General features: G+C 43.3%; 1 protein-coding gene across 1 annotated transcript in view; it reads right to left on the bottom strand.

Moving 5' to 3' along the window:
• Positions 1-26,241, bottom strand: part of DLGAP2 (DLG associated protein 2) — a 590,667-nt gene that overhangs the window by 39,855 nt on the left and 524,571 nt on the right. Inside the window, exons 9-10 of the mRNA XM_061626231.1 lie at positions 23,412-23,497; positions 22,122-22,537 (exon numbers count right to left, since the gene is read on the bottom strand). Of these exons, the coding sequence (XP_061482215.1) occupies positions 22,122-22,537; positions 23,412-23,497 (502 nt within the window). The remainder of the gene's footprint in view (positions 1-22,121; positions 22,538-23,411; positions 23,498-26,241) is intronic.

The raw sequence follows: 26,241 nt of genomic DNA, 5'->3' as shown, positions 1-26,241 counted from the left end.
TATGTTTTATTGGGTTTCCTATTTTCAAGGCACTCTGGGTTATTTTAATAACATTGAAATATTTTTGTTCATGATATTTAGTCAGACAATGCATTTTATTCATTCTGTGGAATGAGTTCTGATGGGTAGAAATGGGAAATGGAAATGAAGAGATCTCCTTTAATTAGCCAGGAAATAACATTCTGAATTACATATTTTCTTGGTCTTCATTCCAGAATTTAATATCTCCTGTCAATCTAAAGGCTCTCATTGTGGACAAATTGTAAGGAAAATCCCCTGAGTTCTACTGATTAACTGCATCAAAAATTAAGGCCCTTGGTATGTTTAATTGACATTACAGTTAGCTAAGAAATTGTAAGACATTCTGTTAATAAGGACTATGGGTGAGATTTAATGTTAGTCATACTCAGAGACCTACTGAAAGCAATGGATCTACTCTGAGTATGATTAACATTGGATCTCACCATAAATAACATGCAATGTGATCTGTAAACCAAGTAAGTTGCACTTTTTGGACCTTTATTATAAATCATAGAATCACAGAATCATGGAATAGTAGAGTTGGAAGGGGCCTACAAGGCCATCGAGTCCAAACCCCTGCTCAATGCAGGAAGCCAACTTAAAGCATTCCCAACAGGTGGCTGTCCAGCTGCCTCTTGAATGCCTCCAGTGTCGGAGAGCCCACTCTAGGTAATTGATTCCATTGTCGTATGGCTCTAACAGTTAGGAAGTTTTTCCTGATGTCCAGTCGAAATCTGGCTTCCTGCAACTTGAGCCCATTATTCCGTGTCCTGCACTCTGGGACGATCAAGAAGAGATCCCGTCCCTCCTCTATGTGACAACCTGTGCTATCACATCTCCCCTCAGTCTTCTCTTCTCCAGGCTAAACATGCCCAGTTCTTTCAGTCTCTCCTCATAGGGCTTTGTTTCCAGTCCCCTTATCATCTTTGTTGCCCTCCTCTGAACCCATTCCAGTTTGTCTGCATCATTCTTGAAGTGCGGAGACCAGAACTGGACATAGTATTCAAGATGAGGCCTAACCAGTGCCAAATAGAGGGGAGCTAGTACTTCACGCGATTTGGAAACTATACTTCTGTTAATGCAGCCTAATATAGTATTTGCCTTTTTTGCAGCCACATCACACTGTTGGCTCATATTCCAAGATCATTCTCACATCTCGTACTGCTGAGCCAAGTATTCCCCATCTTATAACTGTGCATTTGGTTTCTTTTTCCTAAGTGTAGAACTTTGCATTTATCCCTGTTGAATTTCATTCTGTTGTTTTCAGCCCAATGCTCCAGCCTATCAATGGTTAAGCTCTATTCTTGGATCCTCAGTGAGTTTTAAAAACTCTGCACACGTTTTTGCATAGCTGGGGTACAATACAGCAAAATTCAGTTGTGATTATTGAAATAAGTGATATTTAAATTATGAATAAGTTCCATTACATTGTTTTCAATGGGATCTGCAGCACAACTTGGAAGCAAGTCTCACTGTATTCAATGGAGATTACTCCCAGGTAAGTGTGCACAGCATTTTAGCCTTGACTCATGTCAGGATGCAGGATTGGGACCCCGATGTTTCAGAAGATGAGGAGAGGGAGGGGGTCATTTGGCCAGAGCCGTGTGAAGGAGAAGCAGAAGAGGGGGAGGGAATCTTCAAGATAGAACTGTCTGGGAGCCAGGACCTTGAATGTCCAACAGACATAGATTCCTACCGTGAGCTTCCCACGCCTCCTCCCCCGCTGGGCTTGGAGAAGTTGGAGAAGGAGGGAGGGCAAGGGAGAATCCAACCCCCTCCTGATCCAGGAAAAAGCAAGGAGAAGCAGCCAGATGGTTTAAGCATTGCCCCCCCGCTTTCCCCCATACCTGTCGGATTTCTCAGAAGGGGAGGGGGCAGTGGCACCCCCTTCACCACATACAAGGAGACAGCAAAAGAGGCGGCAAAAGAAGGGGGAGAGGCAGGGGATGGATGACAGCACTTTGAGGCAGAGTGAGAGAATTTGTGCTCGATTGCCCCCTTCTTAAGGGACGGGGGGAATAGTGGTTCCTTATTCTGTCAACTCTCTTCTATTGTCGCAGGTTATGTTTTGTAGTTAAAGTTCATGAGACGGTGTAGTCTTTGTCTGGATATTACTTTAATAAAAACTGATTTGCTTTCATCAACTTGTCTGGTTCCCGAGCCTCAACCTGGGCACGACAGTTTGACAGAACAACCTACCCAACCCTCGACGCTCCTGCCACTTGAACGGGACAAGATGGAACAGGGAGCAGCAGGGGGGACAAAGCCCACTTCTGAGGCGGAGGAAGTGCGACAGCTGAAAACTAATGTGGCAGATCTACAGGCAGATGTCCAAACCTTGTTGGCGTCAGCGAGGGCATTGAAAACTGACAACCAAATTTTGAAATCCACGATAGCCCAAATGCGGACAACCCCTTCAGCCGCTGTGGTTAAGATTCCGATTGGATTGCCACCTAAGTATGCGGGACAGAGTGACCAACTTTCCACCTTCGTGGCTCAATGTGAAATGTACCTGGATATTAGGAATGCAGAATTTCCTAGTGATGCAGCCAAAGTGGCCTTCGTGATCAGTCTATTGGAAGGGGAAACTGCCAAGTGGGTCACTCCCTATCTGGTCAGAAAGGATGCTATCCTAGGAAGATATAGAGGATTTATGCAAGCCATGACTGAGATGTTTCAGGACCCCCAAAGAGCGGAGACTGTGACGAGGCAATTGAGCGCTTTGAAACAAGGGAAAGGAACTGTTTCAGAGTATACCAATGCCTTTAAAATTCTGGCCCAGGAAACTGGCTATAATGACTTAGCCCTGATGTTTATGTACCGAAGTGGACTGAATGCTGAGATCTTGGATGATCTGGCCAGAACTACATCCCCAACGGATCTGCCTGGGCTGATTCGGCTGTGCCTGCAAATCGACAACCGGTTGGAAGGAAGGCGCCTGGAGAGGAAACAGGACGTACAGAGGTACTCAGCTTCAGCCTCTCGCAGTAAAATCCCTCCGACTCCCGGGGTGTCAGGTAACACGGGAGAAGGGTCGGGAGGGGCTCGTCCGAAGCTCTCGGAGGAGGAAAAAGAAAGGCGTCATCGGGAACATCTCTGTTTTTACTGTTCAAAGCCGGGCCACATCGCTAGGGAATGCGGACTTAAAGGAGATAAAACAGGGCCGTCGGGAAACTAAAGTACCCAGCTCTCGTGCAGGCCGGAGGGCTGGGGGCCGCTGTGTACAAAGGGCCTCCGGTAGCACAGCCCCCTTCAAAAGGGGTACTGGTGCTACCTATCCAAATTACAACTTCCACAGGATTAATGTTCAACTCTACAGCACTGATTGACAGTGGAGCCTCTACCAATTTCATTGATGCAAAGTTGGCAAAACGTCACCAAATCTCCCAATGGAAATTAGAACCCCCCTTGTCAGTTGAAACTATTGATGGCAGACCATTGAAGTCGGGTGGAGTGACTCGAGCCACAGAGGAATTGAAGCTGGAAATTCCTGGGCACGAAGAGCACATTTCCTTGTATGTGTCAGATCTCTCGAACTTTGATGTGATTCTGGGAATGCCCTGGCTAGCAAAGCATGACCCAAAAATAGCCTGGAAGGATGCGGTTGTATGGTTCACTTCTCAGTACTGTCACAAGAACTGTCAGCCAGAGAAAACCGTAAAAGCCCTGGCAGGAGCTGTGCAAGAGGTCAAGGAAGTGGTACTTCCCTCGAAATATGTGGATTTTGAAGATGTGTTTAACGAAAAGGAAGCAGAGGCGTTGCCCCCTCATCGCCCTTATGACTGTGCTATTGATTTAGCGCCAGGAGCAAGCATTCCAGCTGGAAGAATTTACTCCCTTACAGAGCCAGAGAGAGCAGCTCTGAGAGAGTTTTTGGACAAAAACCTGAAGCGAGGATTTATCCGTCCCTCACAATCTCCCGCAGGGGCCCCCTTGCTGTTCATGAAGAAGAAAGGAGGTGAACTCAGACCCTGTAATGATTACCGCGCCTTAAATCAAATCACCATACCTAACAGTTATCCCTTGCCCTTGATTCCGGAGTTGTTAGACCGACTGCGTTCTGCAACAATCTTCACGAAATTGGACTTAAGAGGGGCATATAATCTGATTCGAATGAAAGGGGGGATGAATGGAAGACCGGGTTCAACACCTCCTATGGTCAATTCGAATACCTGGTGATGCCTTTTGGGCTATGTGGGGCTCCTGGCGTGTTTCAGAAGTTTATGAACGAAGTGTTTAGAGACCTCTTGGATCAGTATGTGATTTGTTATCTGGATGATATTCTGGTGTTTTCAAAGAACCAGGAAGAACATGATCAACACGTGAAAACTGTGTTGAAAAGACTGAGAGAGAACCGCTTGTATGCCAAGTTAGAGAAATGTGGGTTTGACTTGTCATCTTTGGACTTCCTTGGATACCGAATCTTGGCAGGAGGAGTGGAGATGGATCCAGGAAAAGTGAGTTGTGTATTGGATTGGGGCCAGCCAACCACCAAGAAGGACGTACAACGTTTTCTGGGATTTGCCAACTACTACAGAAAATTTATCCCATGCTTTTCCAAGCTAACAGCTCCCCTTACGGACTGTTTAAGGGGAAAAGGAAAGTTCCAATGGACAGGGAACGCAGCGAGAGCTTTCGGGGAACTGAAAAGGAAATTCGCATCTAAGCCTATTTTGCGTTTTGCTGACCCTACCCGCCCTTTCGTCGTGGAAGCGGATGCTTCTGACGTAGCTATAGGGGGGGTTCTTTCGCAGCCAGACATGGATGGGAAGGAATTGTATCCTTGTGCATATTTCTCCAGAAAAATAAAGGATTCCGAAAGAAATTATACAGTGTGGGAAAAAGAGCTGTTAGCCATCAAAGACTCATTTGAGAATTGGAGACAGTATTTAGAGGGAGCCCAGCATCAGATGGAAGTGCGTTCTGATCATAAGAATTTGGAAAGTCTGCAGACAGCTCAGAAGTTGAACCAAAGACAGATACGTTGGTCGCAGTTTTTCGCCAGGTTTAACTTCAGGATTACTTACCATCCCCATGCAAAGAATCAGAGAGCAGATGCTGTATCCAGACAATCACAATATAAAGGAGATGAAGTTTGCAGCCCTCCCCAGTACATTGTTCCGCCGGAAAAACTGATGTTGGGATTATGCCAGCCTTCATGGGAAGAGGAGCTCAAGAAGGGACAGCAGGGGGACCCATGCATGCAACAATATATCCAGGAAATGGAACAGGACCCGGATTCAGAAGTAAGTTTCCATTGGAAGGATGGACTGTTGTGGTTTAAAGCTGCCAGATATGTGCCAAAGGGAGACCTAAGACTCAGAATTTTGCGTCAGTGTCATGACTCTATCATGGCTGGGCACTTTGGCATTTTTAAGACCATTCAAAATGTAGCTAAGGATTTTTGGTGGCCCCAAATGTGCCGAAACATTGAGAACTATGTAAAATCATGCTCTGTCTGTATGCGGACAAAAACAGACACGGGAAAACCTGTGGGGTTGCTGCAACCTTTACCCACGCCGAATGAACCCTAGAAGGACCTATCCATGGATTTCATAACTGATTTACCGAAGTCACAAGGAATGGCAGCTATATTGGTCATAGTGGATTCATTGACCAAGATGGCACATTTCCTTCCTTGCTCAGGAGCCTTAGAAGCTAGAGAAACAGCAAAATTGTTTATAAAGGAAATCTACCGACTGCATGGATTGCCCAATAGCCTAGTCTCGGATCGGGGAACTCAGTTCACAGCTAAATTTTGGAGAGCTGTTTGGAAACAGCTGTAGACGGAGTTAAAACTTTCTTCAGCTCATCACCCCCAGACGGACGGGCAGACGGAGAGACTTAATGCTGTTTTAGAAAGGTATTTACGCTGTTATGTGTCTTACCAACAGACTGACTGGGTTTCCTATTTGCATTTTGCAGAATTTGCTTATAATAACTCCTTCCATACCAGTACTGGACAAACACCTTTCTTCGCTAACTATGGATTCCACCCCAAAGCTTTCCCCAGCAGTACAGGGAGTATGCCTGTACTGGCTGCAGGGGAATTTCTGCAGGAGCTTCAGGTGGTGCAGCAGGTATTGAAACAACAATTAGACGAGGCCAAAATGGAGTATAAATGAGTTGCTGATCAACATCGATGGGAGGGGACCCCCCTTCAGATAGGTGACAAGGTATGGTTGTCTACCCGCTTCTTCCAGATGCCGGGCAAATGCAGGAAGCTGCAGGATAAGAGAGTGGGCCCCTTTGAAATAGAGGCGCAAATCAACCCAGTAGCTTATCATCTGAAGTTGCCAGATACTTTTAAAATACATCCTGTGTTTCATCGCTCCTTGTTAACGAAAGCAGTCCCTCCCAGTGAGTTAAGACCGGTGGAATCTCCAGGAGCACCGTTAATAGTGGATGAGCAAACAGAGTTCGAAGTGGCAGAGATTCTGGACTCAAGGAGAAAACGTAACAAACTACAGTATTTGATTCACTGGAAAGGTTATGGGCCAGCTGACAGATCATGGGAAAATGAGTGCGATGTCCATGCCCCGGACTTAGTAAGAGACTTTCATCAACGGTTCCCTCATTGTCCCAAGCCGACAAGTTGGGGGGGAGCACAGCATGGGAGAGGGGATGGTGTCAGGATGCAGGATTGGGACCCTGATGTTTCAGAAGATGAGGAGAGGGAGGGGGTCATTTGGCCAGAGCCGTGTGAAGGAGAAGCAGAAGAGGGGGAGGGAATCTTTGAGATAGAACTGCCTGGGAGCCAGGACCTTGAATGTCCAACAGACATAGATTCCTACCGTGAGCTTCCCACGCCTCCTCCCCCGCTGGGCTTGGAGAAGTTGGAGAAGGAGGGAGGGCAAGGGGGAATCCAACCCCCTCCTGATCCAGGAAAAAGCAAGGAGAAGCAGCCAGATGGTTTAAGCATTGCCCCCCCGCTTTCCCCCATACCTGAGTCGGATTTCTCAGAAGGGGAGGGGGCAGTGGCACCCCCTTCACCACGTACAAGGAGACAGCAAAAGAGGCGGCAAAAGAAGGGGGAGAGGCGGGGGGTGGATGACAGCACTTTGAGGCAGAGTGAGAGAATTTGTGCTCGATTGCCCGCTTCTTAAGGGACGGGGGGAATAGTGGTTCCTTGTTCTGTCAACTCTCTTCTATTGTTGCAGGTTATGTTTTGTAGTTAAGGTTCATGAGACGGTGTAGTCTTTGTCTGGATATTACTTTAATAAAAACTGATTTGCTTTCATCAACTTGTCTGGTTCCTGAGCCTCAACCTGGGCACGACAACTCATGACTAATGTTTGTTGGATTTTACTTATATAGTGTGAGTTTCCATATGGAAATTACAGGCAGGTTTCAGATATACAAATGAATAAACGCATCCTTTTTTAAAAAAATGTGGCTGATAGACAAGCTCGTTGGATTGTAAAACTCTGAATCTGGGATGGTTCATTGCTTATTTTAATTCAATGATGTTGACACAAGGAAAGGCTGTCTCATTTGTGAGACAGGCTCACCTAGTTACACTTGCTTAATTTCATTAATTTAAAAGGTGTAGGACTGCAGTCACAGTCATGAATTTAAAAAACAATTATCAGCACTTGACCCAGTCTAATGAACAGAATGGGAAGAAATTAGTTGAAGAGGGAGGAAGTGGAACAAGAGGATGGAAGAGAGGGTTCTGAAATGGCAGATGGATCATTAAAACACATATTTTTATTTCATTAAAAATACGTTACTTAAAGCTGCAGAGCTGAATAAATATATAAACGTGAGGAAGCATTACTGGACACTGAATTCTGCTTTCTTGTGTGCAAGCATAGTTTATTCTGATTTCCAAGCAGCCTCATCCAGAAAGTCCAGGATGAGAGTAAAACAAGCTTTATACATGTGTCAGTTGCATTTAAAATTGTTGGTCAGAATTAATCCAGTCAACATAGGCATTTCTCTCTCTCTCTGAATAAAACACTGCATGATAAAACAGACAGAGGCCCTTCCAAGTACACTAAGTACATTGCAATCAGGAATTCTCACGCCTTGCCCATCAGTTCCGGTCAAAAATAATCCTATTCACTCGTTGTCCCCCACCTACGCAATTGCCATCGTGCAAAGAGGAGAGTGGGGATGAGCTCATTGGCCCCCTTCCTGCACATCCCTTTTGCTGTTTCTGCAGCCTCCACCCCACCATGTGTTGGGTGCTGAATGTCTGCAGTGGGGAGCCTACTCTCTGAGTATGAAATAGAACCCTGAATTTCCAAGCTAGTGTTTATTTGCAATTGTCTAAACTCCACCACCACCATCATCATCATCCAGGGAAGCTTACCATTATTTAAGACAAAGTGGCAGAGGATTTCATCCTTTTTCTTCTCCTGTCTTAAACAGGGGAAAAAAACCCTCTGCGAATGCTTCAAGCAGCAGTGGAGTCAAGGGAGCCCAGTAACGTTCCCATTCGCTGCAGAATGGCCCAATTGGAATGACTTTACATCATGATTCTTAGGGCAAAATTATGGTTGCTCTTACTGGCCAGCAGGGATGAGGGAGAAATTCATTTCAGTTCGCATATATAGGCGAACCTACCTAATTTCTCCTTCCCAAAATAATACACGAACTGAAACAGCCATCCTTTGAAATTCACCCTTCTCCAAATTTTGCAGTGTGGTTTTCCAGCCAAGTAAAGTGTACAGAAAAGCTGTGGCCAGGGCGCAGAGCAGTGGTTGTTGTGCAAGAAGGCATTAACAAGGATCTCATCCTCAACCCAAGAATAAAAAGGGGAGAAGGGGGCATGGCTGTGACTATCATGAAGGGACCCTGCAGCTCTGAATTTGCCAATGATGCTACTAGCCATGATGGCTGTGCTGTGCCACCCTAGTCAGAGGCAGCATGCTTCTGAAAACCAGTTGCCGGAAGCCTCAGGAGGGGAGAGTGTTCTTGCACTCGGGTCCTGCTTGCGGGCTTCCCCCAGGCACCTGGTTGGCCACTGTGAGAACAGGATGCTGGACTAGATGGGCCACTGGCCTGATCCAGCAAGCTTTTCTTATGTTCTTATGTTCAATACACTGCTGCTGCTACCTCATCTTAAATAATGGCAAGCTTCCACATAAAAAAATAAATAAATCTTGATTTCCGGACAACTGCTGAAGATTATTACAGACTTTGGGTGCTGTCTTTAATCCACCTCCCTAAACCAACAGCAACAGGCTTGGCTGAGTACTTCAGCATAGCTTTAGTTGAAACAAGCACTTTAAATTGCATCTGGAGATGAACAAAAAGCCTGTGGAGCTCTTGAAAACTGGTCAGGTATGTTTCTGTCTGGCGACTTGCAGTCAGCAATCTTGCTCCTGTCTTTTGAGAGTAATGAGAACCTCAGTAACTTCTGTGGGATAGAAGTAAGCTCCAATCAACGTATAAATGGACTGTGAATCTTGTTGAATGGGAGGCACATCTGGTACAAGTAGAGCACACTGAGCCCTATTGAGAACGCCTGTTTTAAAGTGAGTTAAACGTTTACACTTTGTGGCACTGATGTTCGCTCTTCACATTTTGGAAACTGGTTCAAGTAACAGGGCAGGGGACAGAATAGACAGAAATCTATATCTTGCAGGCTTGTTTTTAAAGTTCCATTTGCGTGATTCCTTGTCTGTCCAAGCAACTGACTCATCACCTAGGTAGCAAACGGCTCATGCAATGAATCACACATTATGCCTACTAGGATCTTTAGGAATTAGATTTCTGTGAATTCCAATGTAAGCGACCTGTTCTACAGCTCCCAGATTAATGTGCAGATCAGAATGGGTGATATCCAATGTTACTCATACTCAGAGTAGACCCATAGAACTCAATGAACGTAAGTAACTCAAGTCTATTGATTTCAATGGATCTTCTCCGTACACAAGTAATGCTGGATATCACCCAATGTAATTATCCTTTGAATTTCATAATTCTCCAAATTATGCAATACAGTTCTTGCCTCAATTAATGTACCAAAATACATTAAAATGTGCACAGGATAAAATACATTTAGAAATGTGCATATTGAGATAAAATACACTATTAAACAGAATTCTTAGGTCTTGCTTTATGGTCTATTGGATTTTCTTTTAGTGTTTTCTAAAGTATCTCTTTCTCAGAACTGTGTTTTAAAGATATTCTTGACTTTAAATTCCCTGATAGCTAATCTATAAATAGAATTTATTTTTAAAAATATCCTTTAAAGTAAAACGGTATCAGTAGCAGCCAGCAGGATAGAATGGGGCAGGGTAGCATTGCTTACCAGGCCTCCCAACATGAAGTTTCCTGCTGGTAACAGAGAGGAAAAGGGATGAGGCAGCAGCAAGGTTGGCACAATGTGGGCACAGCAGCAGGAACAGTGGACTGGCACCACTGCTGCACATGTATTGCTGTGACCTTCCCACTGCCTTGCCCCTCCCGTCTGAGTTACCAGCAGAGATCTCCGCGTTGGTAAGTCAGGTAAGCAATACTGCCCTGCTCCACTCCGCTGACCAACATCTTGTGTGAGATTTATTAATGGATATCATAAAGATATATTCACTAATAGGCAAAAAACCTTGCGGTTTAAGAACATACCTATAGCCCACAGCTATTCTATCAAACTTTAAAAAGCAGGGAAATTGGGCAGCTATAGTGAATGCACCAGGGGAGCAGGAAACCTGAACTCCTCTCTGAGATATTGGACTGCCCTACAAATTGGTCAAAATGCAAACACAATTTGGGTTGGTCTTTCACAGTCCAATCCACTTCCTGTGTAGCTTGGAAGAATTTGGTAACATGTGCCTCTGAGCATATGGTTTTTAATCCAGGAGGTAAGAAATGGGATCCTGTCCAAGTTTGCTGAGAATGGATGGATCATTTGCATGCTTATTGAGTTCAATGGGATTTACTCTCCTGCAATCATGCTTAGGATAGGTGAAACTGACCACAGAGGATGGGGAGGGGAGGAGGAGGAGGAGGAGGAGGGAGGGGAGGACTGGCAGGGGAGCAGGCAGGATGGGGAGGGGAGGAGAAGGACAGGTTTGATCATTTGCATGTTTATTAAATTCAGTGTGATTTACTCCCGTGCAATCATGCTTAGGATAGGTAAAACTGACCGGGGGGGGAGGGAGGGAGGGCTGGAGTGGGCAGGGGAGGAGGAAGGGAGAGGAGAGGAGAGGGGAAAAGCAGGTCTGATCATTTGCATGCTTATTTTCAATGGGATTTACTCCTATGCAATCTTGGTTAGGATAGGAAACACTGACCATGGGGGAGAAGGAGGGGGAGTGGGAAGGAGCGTATTGGAGGGGGGCAAAGGAAGGTGGAGGGGAGAGCAGGTTTGATCATTTGCATGTTTATAGAGTTCAATGGTATTTACTTCTCTGCAATCATGTTTAAGGTAGGTAAAACTGACCATGGGGAGGAGGAAGGGGAGGAGGGGGAAGGGGAAGGGGAAAGAGGGGATTGGAAGGGGATGGGGAGTGAGGGGCAAGAGGAGGGGATAGGAGGAAGGAGAAGGGAGGGTGGATTTGATCATTTGCATATTTTTTGAGTTCAGTGGGATTTATTTCTATGCAATCATGTTTGAAAATGAAAATGGACTGCCTTCAAGTCAATCCCCACCTATTGCGACCCTTTGAATAGGGTTTTCATGGTAAACGGTATTCAGAGGTGATTTCACCATTGCCTTCAGAGGTGATTTCACCATTGCTAAGAGGCAGTGACTGGCCCAAGGTCACCCAGTCAGCTTCATGGCTGTGTGTGGATTCGAACCCTGGTCTCCCAGGTCGTAGTCCAACACTGACGCAGGGAAGGGGCAGAGAGTGGGAGGGGAGGAGATTGGGTGGGTGGGCACTGGGCAGAAGGGAAGCCCCTTTCCTTTCCAAAAGGAAAACATTGTAAACAGAATCATTCTTTTTCAGCCTTTCCCCCACCTTTTTATTCTACAGCAGACACATGTAGCCTCCCACCCAAATTTAAACTAAAGCTGTCCTTGGCCACATCCACACCAGGCCTTTATTTCACTTTGGACAGTCATGGCTTCTCACAAAGAATCCTGGGAAGTGTAGTTAGTGAAGGGTGCTGAGAGTTGCTAGGAGACGCCCTGTTCCCCTCACAGACTTCAATCAGAGTGGCTGACTGTTAAACCATTCTCTCAGGGGAATAGGAGTCTCTTAGCACCCTTCACAAACTACACTTCCCAGGATTCTCTGAGGGAAGCCATGACTGTCTTACCTGAAAGTCTGGTGTGGGTGTGGCCCCTTGATTAGCCATCCCAGCAGCTGGGAGGCTTTTAGAACTCTGACAGTTGGTTCTTGCTGAGCATGCTCCGCGTTATCATTGGGTCCCAGCCAAAATTTCTTAAATTAATTAAAAATCAGCCAGGCATTTCTTAAACTTTTTAACTGCAGAAGATGAAGGTCAGAGTATGGGGCAAGGTCAGTAATAGGATTACAGGTACTCTGTGAACATGGCTGAGTTTTAATGAATTTCAACAGATTATGAGAACTCTCAGAGAAAAAAGTCCAAAAGGGCTCTGAGGTTTTTCTCTCTCTTTTTACACTTTGAACTCTCTATTATCTCTGACTGTTTTGTGTATCACCATGAAAACTGTGGAACAGCTTACCGGAGGAGATACGCCTGGCGCCTACGGTTCTTTCTTTTAGGCGCCAGGTTAAGACCTGGCTATACTCCCAGGCATTTTAATGTTCATGTTTTTATATTTAATGTTTTAGTTTAATTCTGTTGCTCTTTGTTACTGATTTTATTCTAATATTGTATTTTAATCTTGTTTTGTACACCGCCCAGAGAGCTATTAGCTATGGGCGGTTTAGAAATGAAAATAAATAAATAATAAATAAATAAATAAAATTGACAGGGTTGTTAAGCAAGCATTTCTGAGTTCAGGACTATAAGATTTGTAAGGTTTTGTTTTGAAATGAGCTTATGGGAAGCATCAGAATGGCATTGGGGGTATTTTCAATTTAACATTGCGGAATGTGAAAAATCCCCGCTGGCTATGGTATACAGTCACTCTCGTGGCTGTATAATACTGGTCAGTGCTTCCAGTTCCAAGGCACGCATTTTCAATTTAGCTTAATTAGAAAAATGAATGACTAAACCACTTGAATGGTGTACTTTGCAAAGTGTACAAATGCGCTTCTAACCTTCAGTCGCATAAGCACATCAGGCTCCTCATTCCTGATCCATCCACCTGCCATCGTCTGCCACGTTTTGATGCTGCTGTTACGCTGACAAAGGAGACCATATTCCTTAGAGCCCATTTTGTCTGTCTGTTTACGCACAGGGAGGTCAGCACAGGAGGAAGCTAATTAATCTATACGCCAGTAGCAGATGGTGTGGGTGGTGGTGGAGGAGGTGCTTACCTGAGCTCCCGGCAGGTATGTTGCTGCTGTTTACCAAGAGGCAGAGGGGCGGGGCGGGCGGGGCAGCGGGTAGGATGGTATAGTGCAAACACATCAGCAGGAGCACTGGATTGGTTCAGCCAGTGCATTTGCACAGTGCCAATCTTGCTGCCACCCTGCCCCTCCTCTTCCTGGTAAGCAGCAATGATTCACCCTGCCAGTAGGTTAAGTAAGCACCTCTGACCCACTGTGCCATTTACTACTGCTATACTCTGTTATGCTCTGCTATATTACAGACTAGAAGAAAGCTTAGGAAGAATGCTAGGGAGACCACTACAGGACCTCTTCATTTGAAATATCACTGGGTACAAGTTTGTGGACAGGGCTAAGCAGGATTGTGCCCACTGGCTCCACCCTCCATTGAGTCAGACATGCATACACAAAAATCACAAAAAGTCTCCACTGAGACCTTCGAGAAGCAGGTTGGTGGGCACAGCCTGCGTGCTCCCTCACTGTGTTTGCAGTACACTTCATGTCATATGAATAGGGCTAAAATGGCAGTGAAGAAAGTTTAGACATGGAGGCTAAGCTTATTCTGAAGCACCTTGAGCAACTCCTTGAAAGTTCAAACTAAAACCTGGAGTGGATTCTACTGCCCCACCGACATGGAGCCACCAGCCACCACTGTGTGGGTGTATAATTTCTGGTGTCACTTGGCCACTTGTACAGAGGCATAGAATCTCATTGCCGCTATGCACAAGCCTACATTCACAGAAAGCAGCCTTATCTTTTAACCTGCATTTCTACTTTTACTAACCCTTTCATGGCAGGAATAAATCATAGAAGAGAAATCACATAAATATAGCCCATCAATACCATCTAGTTATATCTTAGAGAAGATCTACTCAGGTTACATTAATACATAGAGACGGACAAGCACTGGCATTTTAAATCTACAGACTTTTCTGTGAAACCTACTGGAAACAGTATTTCACCATAGAAAATGGTGGCACCTGTATTGTTGCCTTGAGCCAAATTGACTTGCTCTCATCAAGGAGTGTTGGTGTCACATATGTCAATCAAGATGCATTTCAAACTGTGACAAATTCCAGAGTCTGTCACAGCAAATGGCAATAAAAAGACCATGATAAATCTGTTAGCCTTTAAGGTGCCACAGGACTCTTTGTTATTTCAGGCTGCGATATTGCAACACCCTCCTGAGTGTGTGCTTATCAACCCATGAAGGCAGAAACGTGTCAGATCATATACGCTGAGAAAGAATTTTTCATCTGGAAGATTCAAACAAACCTAAAAGGGTCCACAGCTTTTTCTCTACAGATTTGCTCTCAGTTTCTGTACGAAGCCTTACTTTGAAGGTAAATAATTTTCAGGATACAACACTATGCATATTTATCTGCTAGTAAGCACCACTGAACACCAGAAAACATGCAGATGATTGCATTATAAAAACGAATTCTTACACAATTTGGTGATATTGTTACATTCATTTTGCACATCCCTGTTTGCACCTGCTGACATTTTACAACGGAGGGGTGGAGGGCAACGTATGTGTTTGTAGTAATCATCACCCTACATTGGCACAAGACACAACCTGGCATCATTTTTAAAGAGGCACTCTCTACCTCCCCTCATTGTTGGCTTTATTTATTATTGTTGTTGTTGTTGTTGTTGCAGAGTATACTGGAGCATTTCCTTGCTGCTTCCAGAATTAAATGTCTTGTTGCCATTGGTGACAGTATTTGTGGACCCCTGTTGTCAACTGGATAAAAGACAGACAAAAAATTATGACAATGGTATGGTAAGGAATGTAAACAAGGAGGCATAGAGCACTGAACTCTGTAATATATACAGTATATAACGCGATTCCCTAACCTTCTGCTAAGGATGGATGCTTTGCTCAGCAGCGGACAAACACTGTGAGCCAAAGTGCTGCTTTTACTGCTTATATAGATGTTCTATATGCTTTACATAATTTGTTTTATATTCTCATGAACAGAATTGGCCCCAAACTATGTTTGGTGAACGCACATGTGGCAGGGTGCAGCTGAGGAGCCACCCTCATGACCCCAGTGTCACTGCTGCTTACCTGGATGGGGCTTGGGTGGGGCAGGGCAGTGGTGAGGTCGGGGCTGTGCAGGGGCACTGGCAGGAGCACTGGACCTTGTCGCTGCCGTGTCCACCCCAGCCTCATCCAGGAAAGCAGCATCAACATCAGCGTTGAGAGGAGGCTCTGCCTGACCACATGCACCACTACCGGGTAGACAGTATATTTATTTATTTATTTATTACATTTATATACCGCCCCATAGCCAAAGCTCTCTGGGCGGTTTACAGCAATCATAACAATAAAAACAAATATACAAATTTTAAAACACAAAGAACAATTTAAACACACAATATATATATATATAAAAAAATTTAAAAACACATGCTAAAATGCCTGGGAGAAGAGGAAAGTCTTGACCTGGTGCTGAAAAGATAACAGTGTTGGCGCCAGGCACACCTCGTCAGGAAAATAATTCCATAATTTGGGGGCCACCACTGAGAAGGCCCTCTCCCTTGTTACCAGACTCCCAGCTTCCTTCAGAGTAGGCACCCGGAGGAGGTCCTTAGATGTTGAGCGTAGTGTACGGGTGGGTTCATGTCGGGAGAGGCGGTCCATCAGGTATTGTGGTCCCAAGCCGTGTAAGGCTTTATAGGTTAAAACCAGCACCTTGAATCGAGCTCGGAAACATACAGGCAAGCCAATGCAAGCGGGCCAGAATCGGTTTTATGTGTTCGAACCGTCTGGTCCCTGTTACCAATCTGACTGCTGCATTTTGCACAAGCTGCAGTTTCCGAACCGTCTTCAAAGTCAGCCCCACGTAGAGTGCATTGCAGTAATCTAGTTTGGAGGTTACCAGAGCATGGACAACTGAAGCCAGGTTATTCCTGTCAAGATAGGGGCGTAGCTGGGCTACCAACCAAATCTGGTAGAAGGCACTCCGTGCCACTGAGGCTACCTGGGCCTCAAGTAACACAGATGGTTCTAGGAGAACCCCCAAGCCATGCTCCTTTAGGGGGAGTGCAACCCCATCCAGGACAGACTGGACATCCACCATTCAGTATTATTTACTGAATAATGTTTACAATCCAAAGTGAAAACCTGAGTAAGCCCTTAAAAAACCCTGAAACTTAGACTTGGGAATCTGAAAAAGGTTCAGATTTATTTCCCCTCTCTCCCCTGTTTCTGAAGTTAATATATAATATACACTATATATAAAATTTATTTATTTATTTATTATTTAATTTGTATCCCGCCCTTCCTCCCAGCAGGAGCCCAGGGTGGCAAACAAAACTCTAAAAACACTTTAAAACATCATAAAAACAGATCTTAAAATACATTAAAACAAAACAGTGTTAAAAACATTTAAAAAAAACAACTTTAAAAAACGGTTAAAAACATTATTAAAAAACATATTAAGCAATTCAAACACAGACGCAGACTGGGATAGGTCTCAACCTAAAAGCTTGTTAAAATAGGAAAGTCTTCAAAAGGCGCTGAAAAGATAGCAGAGATATCTAATATTCAAAGGCTCTATACATTGCTATTGCTCTATACATATTTTTGTAAGCCCCAACCTGTCATGCTGAAGTTTGCTTGGCCACAGACACATGGCGCTATAAGCTGCAGCATGACCAAACTGCAATGGGCTGAAGGCTGGGGGCGGGGGAGGGCTGGTAAGTGGCCTAGGTGGGGTGGCGGCCAGGGCAGCCTGGGCACCCAGGGAAGCAAAGGCCTGGAAGCAGCCCAGGCAACAGAGTGGTGGTCTAGGCCTGCTGTGCAGTGGGAGTGTTTGATGAGGAAAGGCACCAGCATTTGACAAGGGGGCAGTAAGGCAGTGGCCCAGGTGTCACAGCAGTGTTTGATGAGGGGGAACAGCAGCATTTGACAAGGGGGGTCACTGCATGGGGCAGCAGTGGGGGGCTGCAGTGGGGCAGGAAAAGGCAAAGCAAGAGGGCCCACGATGCCTGATGTGCACCAATACCTGCAGACATTGGGGGTATTGCAAGGGGGTTGGTGGGTGCCTGGGGAGGTTTGGGGGTTTCCTGGACGGCTGGGGTTGATGCACGAAGTGTGCAAGGGCAAAGCCCCACATGCTATATATTATAATATATATGAGCTTTTTAAAAAGCTAGGTGCTACATCAATGAATGAAAAATAACAGAAAATGCCATTACTTTATTTCCTAAATATATCAGGCAATGGCAATTCTTTTGGTTGGGATCTTATGTGAGTTCTCCTTCATATTTGGAAATCACTGACTACAAGGAACGTATGTGTGCATGATTTATAAGCTCCCTTATGGAGAAATTTCAATATGTCATAACCTCCTTGGATATATAACAGATAAAAACAATATCCGAAAGATGCATTATATGCAGTGCAGATAATCAAGAATAAGCATGCGATCAAACAACAACCTCCACTGGAAACTTCATTCTTTTACTCCAACTCCAAAATAAAGTTATGTGCCTCTGATTTAATTAGCAGGCCGGGGTTTTAACTGATTATTTCCCAAGCGATCACGACAACAATATAAAAATTAAAAGAGGACTAGAGAGTTTCATCTTCCTCTAGGTTGCACACCTTAACATGGTGAGGGGGCTTGAGAGTGTCAAAGACGCTGAGAGCAATGCTGTCGGGAGAGGCTAGACTCCTAGCAGGGTCACCTAAGGCAGAATGGTCAAAGCTGAGACACCACACTAGGATGCACCCAGACTCAGAGGAAGGCAATAATAAACTACTTCTGAATACTTCTTACCATGAAAACCCTATGAACAGAGTATCCAAATGCAACACGAGATAGTGCTGGAAGATGAGACACACACACACCCAGGTCAGATGGCACTCAGCGAGCTACTGGGGAAGAACAATGAATAAGTACGAGTAGCACTGTGACTAATGACATCACTGGGTCAAAGCCGAAAGGAAGCCCAGCGGCTGATGTGCACAGATATGAAAGGAGAGTCCAGAGTTGTACAACGTACACAATAGGAACATGGAATGTGAGAAGCATGAACCAGGGAAACTTAGAAATGGAACGCATCAACATTACAATACTTGGCATGAGCGAATTAAATGGACAGGAATGGGACATTTTCAATCAGGCAACTACAAAATATTTTATGCAGGAAATGAAAAATTAAGAAGAAAAGGGTTGCTTTAATAGTGAGAAGTGATGTAGCAAAAACAATTAGGAGCTATTACACAGGTCTGAGCGAGTGATATCAATGAGATTTAACTGGAAATGTATTAACATAACCATCATCCAGGTCTATGCTCCAGTGGCAAACACAGAAGAAGATGAATTGGAGAGATTTTATGCAGAACTACAGGAAGAAATTGATCACGCACCAAAACAAGATGTGTTGATCATTATGGGGGATTGGAATGCAAAAGAAGGGAACAGAGAAGAACTAGAAATTGTGGGGAAATGGGGCTTAGGAGATAGAAATGAAGCAGGAGAAAGACTTATTTAATTTTGTGAAGCCAGTAATTTGTTTCCTGCGAACACATTTTTTGAGCAACCAAAAAGTACACATGGACATCACCAAATGGTCAATATAGGAATCAAATTGATTATATAATTGGTAGCAGAAGATGGAGAAGTTCCATACTTTCTGTGAAAACAGGACGAGAAGCAGACTGCAGTACAGATTATGAACTGGTAATATCAAAAATCAGAGTAAAGCTAAAGAACAACAAAGCAATCATAATGCCAAAATACAATTTAAATAACATCCCAGAGGAACATAAAGATCAAATAAAGAACAGATTTGAGGCCTTTCTTAGTTGATATAGAACCAGAAGAACTATGGATTGAAGTCAGAGACATTATCAAGGAAGAATGCAAAGAGACTGAAGAAATTCTTAAAACGGTTAAAGAGAGAAGGAAAGCAAAAGCAAAAGGAGATAGAAACATGGTCAGAACCCTAAATGCTGCAATACAGCACCTAGTACGTAGGGACAAAGAGAACTATTACAATAGTTATTGTATAGAAATAGGACAACAAAAAAGGTAGAACAAGAGCCCTATTCCAAAAGATTAGAGAAATTAAAGGGAAATTTAAACCAAGAGTAGGGATGTTGAATAATCAACAGGGGAACACACTGACTGACAGAGATAAAATAAAAGGAAGATGGAAGCAATACACTGAAGAACTCTATAAAAGAGATGCCAGGATGACAGATTCATTCACGGAGGAACCGTATGATGAAGAACCAGAAATTTTAGAATGTGAGGTAAAAGCTGCTCTTAAAATACTTGGAAGAAACAAATCACCAGGAACAGATGGCATACCAACAGAGTTCGTACAAGTTACTGAGACTGAATCTGTCCAAATTTTGACAAAAAATTGTCAATAAATATGGAAAAGAAAACAATGGCCCACAGACTGAAAGCATTCAATATAATTCCCAATTCCAAAGAAAGGGGATCCCAGGGAATGCAGTAATTATAGAACTATTGCCTTAATATCCCATGCCAGTAAAGTAATGCTCAATATTCTACAACTGGATGGAAAGGGATAAGCTGAAGCCGAACCCTGACAAAACCGAGGTACTGTTTATGGGAGACAAGGGAAGGTTGGGGGATGTTGACCTGGTGCTCAATGGGGTACAATTGCCCCTGAAGGACCAGGTCCGCAGCCTGGGGGTCATTCTAGACTCCCAGCTGTCCATGGAGGCTCAGGTCTTGGCTGTGAGCCGGGTGGCGCTGTATCAACTCCATCTGATATGGAGGCTGCGCCCCTACCTTCCCAACCATCTGCTCCCATCTGTGGTACATGTCCTGGTCTCCTCTCGCCTAGACTACTGTAATGCGCTCTACGTGGGGTTACCCTTGAAAACGGTCCGGAAGCTGCAACTGGTACAGAATGTGGCGGCTCGCCTGATTAAAGGCAGCCACCGGCAAGATCACATCACTCCAGTGCTGAAGGAGTTGCACTGGTTACCCGTTGTTTTCCGGGCCCAATTCAAGGTGTTGGTTCTGACCTTTAAAACCCTATACGGTTTTGGCCGAGTCTATCTGAAGGAGCACCTCCAACATCATCAGTGATGCCGCTCAACAAGATCAGCCTCAGAAGGCCTTCTCTCTATCCCACCAGTTAAAACAGCCAGACTGGTGAGAACCAGGGAGAGGGCTTTTTCAATTGTGGCCCCCACTTTGTGGAATTCCCTCCCAAATGATCTCCGCCATGCCCCCTCTATGATGAGCTTCCGCCGGGCCTTGAAGACCTGGCTCTTCAGGCAGGCTTTTGGGGTGGGTTAGGTTAAATTATTATTGTTGAGATTTTTAATGTTTTAATGTATTGTATGTTTTTATTCTGTACGTCGCCCAGAGTGGCTGGACAGCCAGCCAGATAGGCGACTAATAAATTTAATAAATAATAACAACAACAAAGGATCTTACCATATATGGAACGAGAAATGCCAGATGTCCATGCTGGATTTAGCAAGGGAAGAGTACAGAGATCATATTGCCAACATATGTTGGATAATGGAACGGATCAAGGAATTTCAGAAGAAAATCATCCTGTACCTTATAGACTACAGCAAAGCCTTTTATTGTGTAGATCATGAAAAACTATGGAATGCTTTAAAAGAAATGGGGGTGCCACAGCATCTGATTGTCCTGATGCACAACCTATACTCTGGACAAGAGGCTACTGTAAGGACAGAATATGGAGAAACTGATTGGTTCCTCATTGGAAAGGGTGTGAGACAGGGTTGTATTTTATCACCCTATTTGTTTATATGCAGAACATATCATACAGCAAGCAGGATTGGACCAAGATGAAGGAGGTGTGAAAATTGGAGGGAGAAATATCAATAATTTAAGATGTGCAGACAACACCATACTACTCGCAGAAACCAGTAATGATTTGAAATGAATGCTGATGAAAGTTAAAGAGGAAAGCATAAAAGCAGGACTACAGCTGAACTTCAAGAAGACTAAAGTAATGACAACAGAAGATTTATGTAACTTTAAAGTTGACAGTCAGGACATGGAACTTGTCAAGGATTATCAATACCTTGGCACAGTCATTAACCAAAGTGGAGACAATAGTCAAGAAAGAAAACGGCTAGGACTGGGGAGGGTAGGTATGAGAGAACTTGAAAAGATCATAAAATGCAAAGATGTATCACTGAACACTAAAGTCAGGATCATTCAGACTATGGTACTCCTGATCTCTATGTATGGATGTAAAAGTTGGACAGTGAAAAAAGTGGGTAAGAGAAAAATCAAGTAATTTGAAATGTGATGTTGGAGGAGAGCTTTGGGGATACCATGGGCCATGAAAAAGACAAATAATTGGGTGTTAGAACAAATTAAACCAGAACTGTCACTAGAAGCTAAAATGATGCAACTGAGGCTATCATACTTTGGACACATAATGAGAAGACATGATTCACTAGAAAAGACAATAATGCTGGGAAAAACAGAAGGAAGTAGAAAAAGATGAAGGCCAAACAAGAGATAGATTGATTCCATTGAGGAAGCCACAGACCTGAACTTACAAGATCTGAACAGTGTGGTTTATAACAGATGCTACTGGAGGTCGCTAATTGATAGGGTCAGCATAAGTCAAAATCGACTTGAAGGCACATAACAACAACAACAGAGTTTCACAAGTACCCTAAAATAGAATGGAAAATGGAGGGTATGAGATACATAGATATGCTCTTACTTTCTTCAGAAAGATCATTTTCTTCTGCTTCTCTCTCCATCTCTTTACACCATCCTTCCATCCTCTTCGTTTCAGTATGTAGCAACTTCATAAACCAAGACCCATCCCGTCGACAAGGAGACATTCGTCCGGTTTCAACTGTCTCGATGGCAGGTTCCAACCAAGGTTCAGGTGGAGGGAGATTAGAGGTGTCTACTTGGGTCCTATAATCTTCTCTGTAACTAAACAGCCCCTGTGTCCGTACAGTTCTTACTGCACCATATTGAGTAGGGGTGCTAGGTTCCGAATGCCGCTGGAAAGAGCCACCAAACTGAAGTCCCTTATCCTCCATTGTTATGTGTCCCGGAAAGCCTTCAAGTTCTAGGTCAGCTTGAACTGCTGCTGTTACACTATTTGAGCGCTTAAACCGTCCATGTCTGGAGAGGAGTGGAAAACAACACAGAAATCCACATTTTGCCAAAAATATGTTTTGCTGATAATATTACAGTATCCTAACTCTGCAGCCATTCAGGATTTTTTTTATTACTGTTCAGAAATATTAATAAAAAATGAACATGGTTATTTGAATGAAGAAGATGAACAAAGCACAGTCTACACAGGATACATTTTGACTATTGATCAGGACAAAGATATGAATGAAAATCATTCAAGCCAGCTTTGGAAGCAAATATTGATTTGTTCCCACAGTAGAAAACAAAGCACATCATTTGTAAGTGAACTGGAGATAGCTTGCAAATGCTGCAATGACTCAGATTATCACTAAACCAAATAAAGGCAAATAAAAGGTCTAAAATATGGAATTTTCCTCTCTGAGAGCTGGGTTTGACTCTCTCCTTGATTTCTTTTAGACAAACCCTAAAGACGTTTTTTGCCAATCGGCTTTTGGGGCAGTCAAGTTGGGGCAGCTGCAGTGAGGTGGCTCGTTGTGGTGTTCTGTGTGGTTTTATCATCTGCTGTTTGCTTGTTTTATTAAACAAAATGTTGAATGTTATATTGATTTTAATTGTGTACTTACTAATGCTGTTTTATTTATTTATTTTCGCTGTGACCTTTTTTTAACTATAAGCTGTTTGGGGAGACATAAATGAATAAAATACAGGATGGTGGTGTGAAAAGGTTGCTCATAGGTATTATTCAATATTTTACAATAACAGTAAAATATTGACACATAAACACACCAAATACATAACATCACAGTACATGTGTTCTTGAATATTCACATCATGGATATATCATGTATATACACAGACAGACAGACAGATGGACATCTTGTGCCTTTGCTTGACATACCGTTTATCATCTTCCACTTGCACTCCAACTGAGTGGTATTCCCGTAGGCCTCTGCTCTCGGTATCTGAGTCAGCTGCTGTTTCCACCTAATTCAACACAAAAGATAAAGCTGCAGAAGTGAACATTGAAAATCTGGAATTAGTACTACCTCATGGATTTAAACTAACATTTCGTTTTTTCTTTATAATTAACAGTCTGGACCCAAGCACGTTTACTAACAAATCTGGCGCACTGGTTTTAGTGCAAGTTACTTGCAAATGGGTGTGCTTGAGATCACAGCACAGGAAAGATCTCATGAAGTGAAATATTTTAAATCATCATTCCCATGTCTAGTGTAAATAGTGTGGTGCTTTATTTTACAAAACTTGAAATAATTCCTTCTGTTCTATCTTTCTACTTTGTTTGGAAACCCAGTTCCTAACCTCAAAGACTTAAGGGCTCTCTGTGTACACAGGGCCTACACACATGCAACATATGCACATAGGGTCTTTCAGCTCCCTCCTCACAGTTGGGACCCAGGCAGAAAACAGGGTTTTCACTTGTATGGAGAGCTGCAAATTACTTTTATGTAGGGTTTGTGCACATGAGAGCCCATGAACATGCAGACATCAACAGAGTGGATACCAGGCACAATTTACCCCCCCAAAATAATTGCCTTAACAATTTTCACTCTTGCCGTAGCTGAGCAAAACTGAACTTTTAATTAGGGATGGGTGGATTAGTCTATTTCCTGTCTATGTCAATTTTGCATGTGTTCAAAAGTCTGTCCTGTTTCTGTATTATTAAAAGAATCTGCATGAAAATGTTTAAAAATATGCAATTAGATATGTATTTTTGTCACAAAAACTCATTTACACATATATTTTATCTCAAGGTGCACTTTTCTAAATGTGTTTTATACTAAAAGTTTAAACACATTTTGGTACGTTTTTTGAATTGAAAGCCTGTGTTGCAAAATTTCAATATGCGCAAAATCTGAAAGATAGTTACATTCCAATCTGCCCATTAGTCTGGGAGGAGCAGAATGATCCATTCACATTGAAATTCACCAAAACTGAATTCTTCAAGAATCCCTACTTTTAATTTATATTTGGGAATGCTTAATTTTTATTGAGTTCTGAATGTTAAATTCTTATTGCCAGAAAATCAATACAACAGACATATATACTGTTCCAAGTTATCATTCTGTGCAGCTTGCCAGGGCTGACTCTCTCTAAATACCCCACTGATTACTTCCACATTTTAGTACCTTTTATTTTCTTGCCATGCCTAGAAGCAGAAACTGTTGCCAAATGAGGATTTTCTATGCAATTTGGCAAAGTAAATAATGTAGTTCTTACACAAAAATAAATCTGGCTAATGGAGGGGGGAAATCTTCTCCAAAAATATAAAAATGTGATCTTTTAGTGTCCAAGTGTGAAAAAAGTTTAGCCATATGATCACATGCCTGTAAACATCAGGAAATAGGCACTATTGGGCACTTTACATAGCCAAATGTACAGAACTACTACTACTACTACTACTACTACAGCTGCTGCTGCTGCTGCTGCTGCTGCTGCTGCTGCTACTACTACTACTACTAAACAGCACTAGATTGCTTCACCTCATCTCACATTTATTATATTGTTTTCTTCTCCTTTGTATTAATATCCTGCCTTTTGTCATAATACCCAGGGCTTATATAACCATGCTTCAATGATATACCTCTAGAAGATGCTACAGATTCTGGCTATATTGTCTAAATTAGATTTAGAGAGTTTGTTCTACAGTCTCTATCACTTGAATCAAAAGTAATCTCTAAACCTACAAATGATATATACCATGAGACTTCTTTACGTTGCCATCCATGATGTAAATGTGGAAGGACAAAACAATGATCTGCAGTAGAGTAAACTGGTCTAACTTTTGAGCCTTTATTGCTCATCAGGAAACAGCATATTAGCTGCAGGGATCAAATGTGTCCTCTGAATATATGAAGTTTACAAAGGAGGGTGGGTGGGTACTTGGGTTGTAAGAACTCCAGTGCTGGATTTAGAAACAAGCCAAGTAAGCCATGGCTCAGGGCCTCACATGATGAGGGCCTTCTAAATATGTTGGAGATAGCTAAGAAGATTTATTATAATTGAAATCGCTTTAATTAACCTTTCATATAAAATCCACCACCAAAATTATGAACTGAATTCCTATCTCAATCCCATCAACTTTCCTTCCAGGGCTGCTGGACTACTCACATCATCCACAGATTGCTCAATCTTACCTCAGACCCCAAGAGGAGACAATGGGAGCTAGCCTACCAACACATTCTAAAGTCCTGTTCCACACCACCAAGCATCATCTCTGCTAATCCCCTCTTTGCCTACACAAAGGCCTGTAGCTGGGGGGGGGGGACTGTATTGGAAAATACATGCAAGTCAAATATGTATTCCAAGGAGATAGGTGGAATCAAGCAACTGCCCTTTCGATGTCCCATTTGAAGCCCATGTAAGGGCCAGAATCTACTAAATAATATGCTTTTATTAGTATTATTTATTTATCAGATTTATCCCACCCTTCCTCCCAGTAGGAGCCATATGTAGCTGGGCCATTGCAATGTATGACTCTTCTTTCAGGCTGTGATTTGTAAGCAGTCAAATCTGTGTAGGAGTTATAGCAGAAGCTGCCAAAGGAGGGGCTGTGGTCTTCAGTTTCATATATGTTCATTAAGAAATCATAAGGTATTTGATAATGCAAATAAAGCTTTTTGCAAGAAATAGATTGCCTGAACTTACAAGATCTGACCAGGGTGGTTCATGACAGATGCTATTGGAGGTCACTGATTCATAGGGTCACC

The sequence above is a fragment of the Rhineura floridana genome, chromosome 4 (assembly GCF_030035675.1).
Source record: "Rhineura floridana isolate rRhiFlo1 chromosome 4, rRhiFlo1.hap2, whole genome shotgun sequence".
In the NCBI taxonomy this organism is placed as follows: Eukaryota; Metazoa; Chordata; class Lepidosauria; order Squamata; family Rhineuridae; genus Rhineura; species Rhineura floridana.
This window is presented reverse-complemented; position numbering and strand designations above follow the sequence as displayed.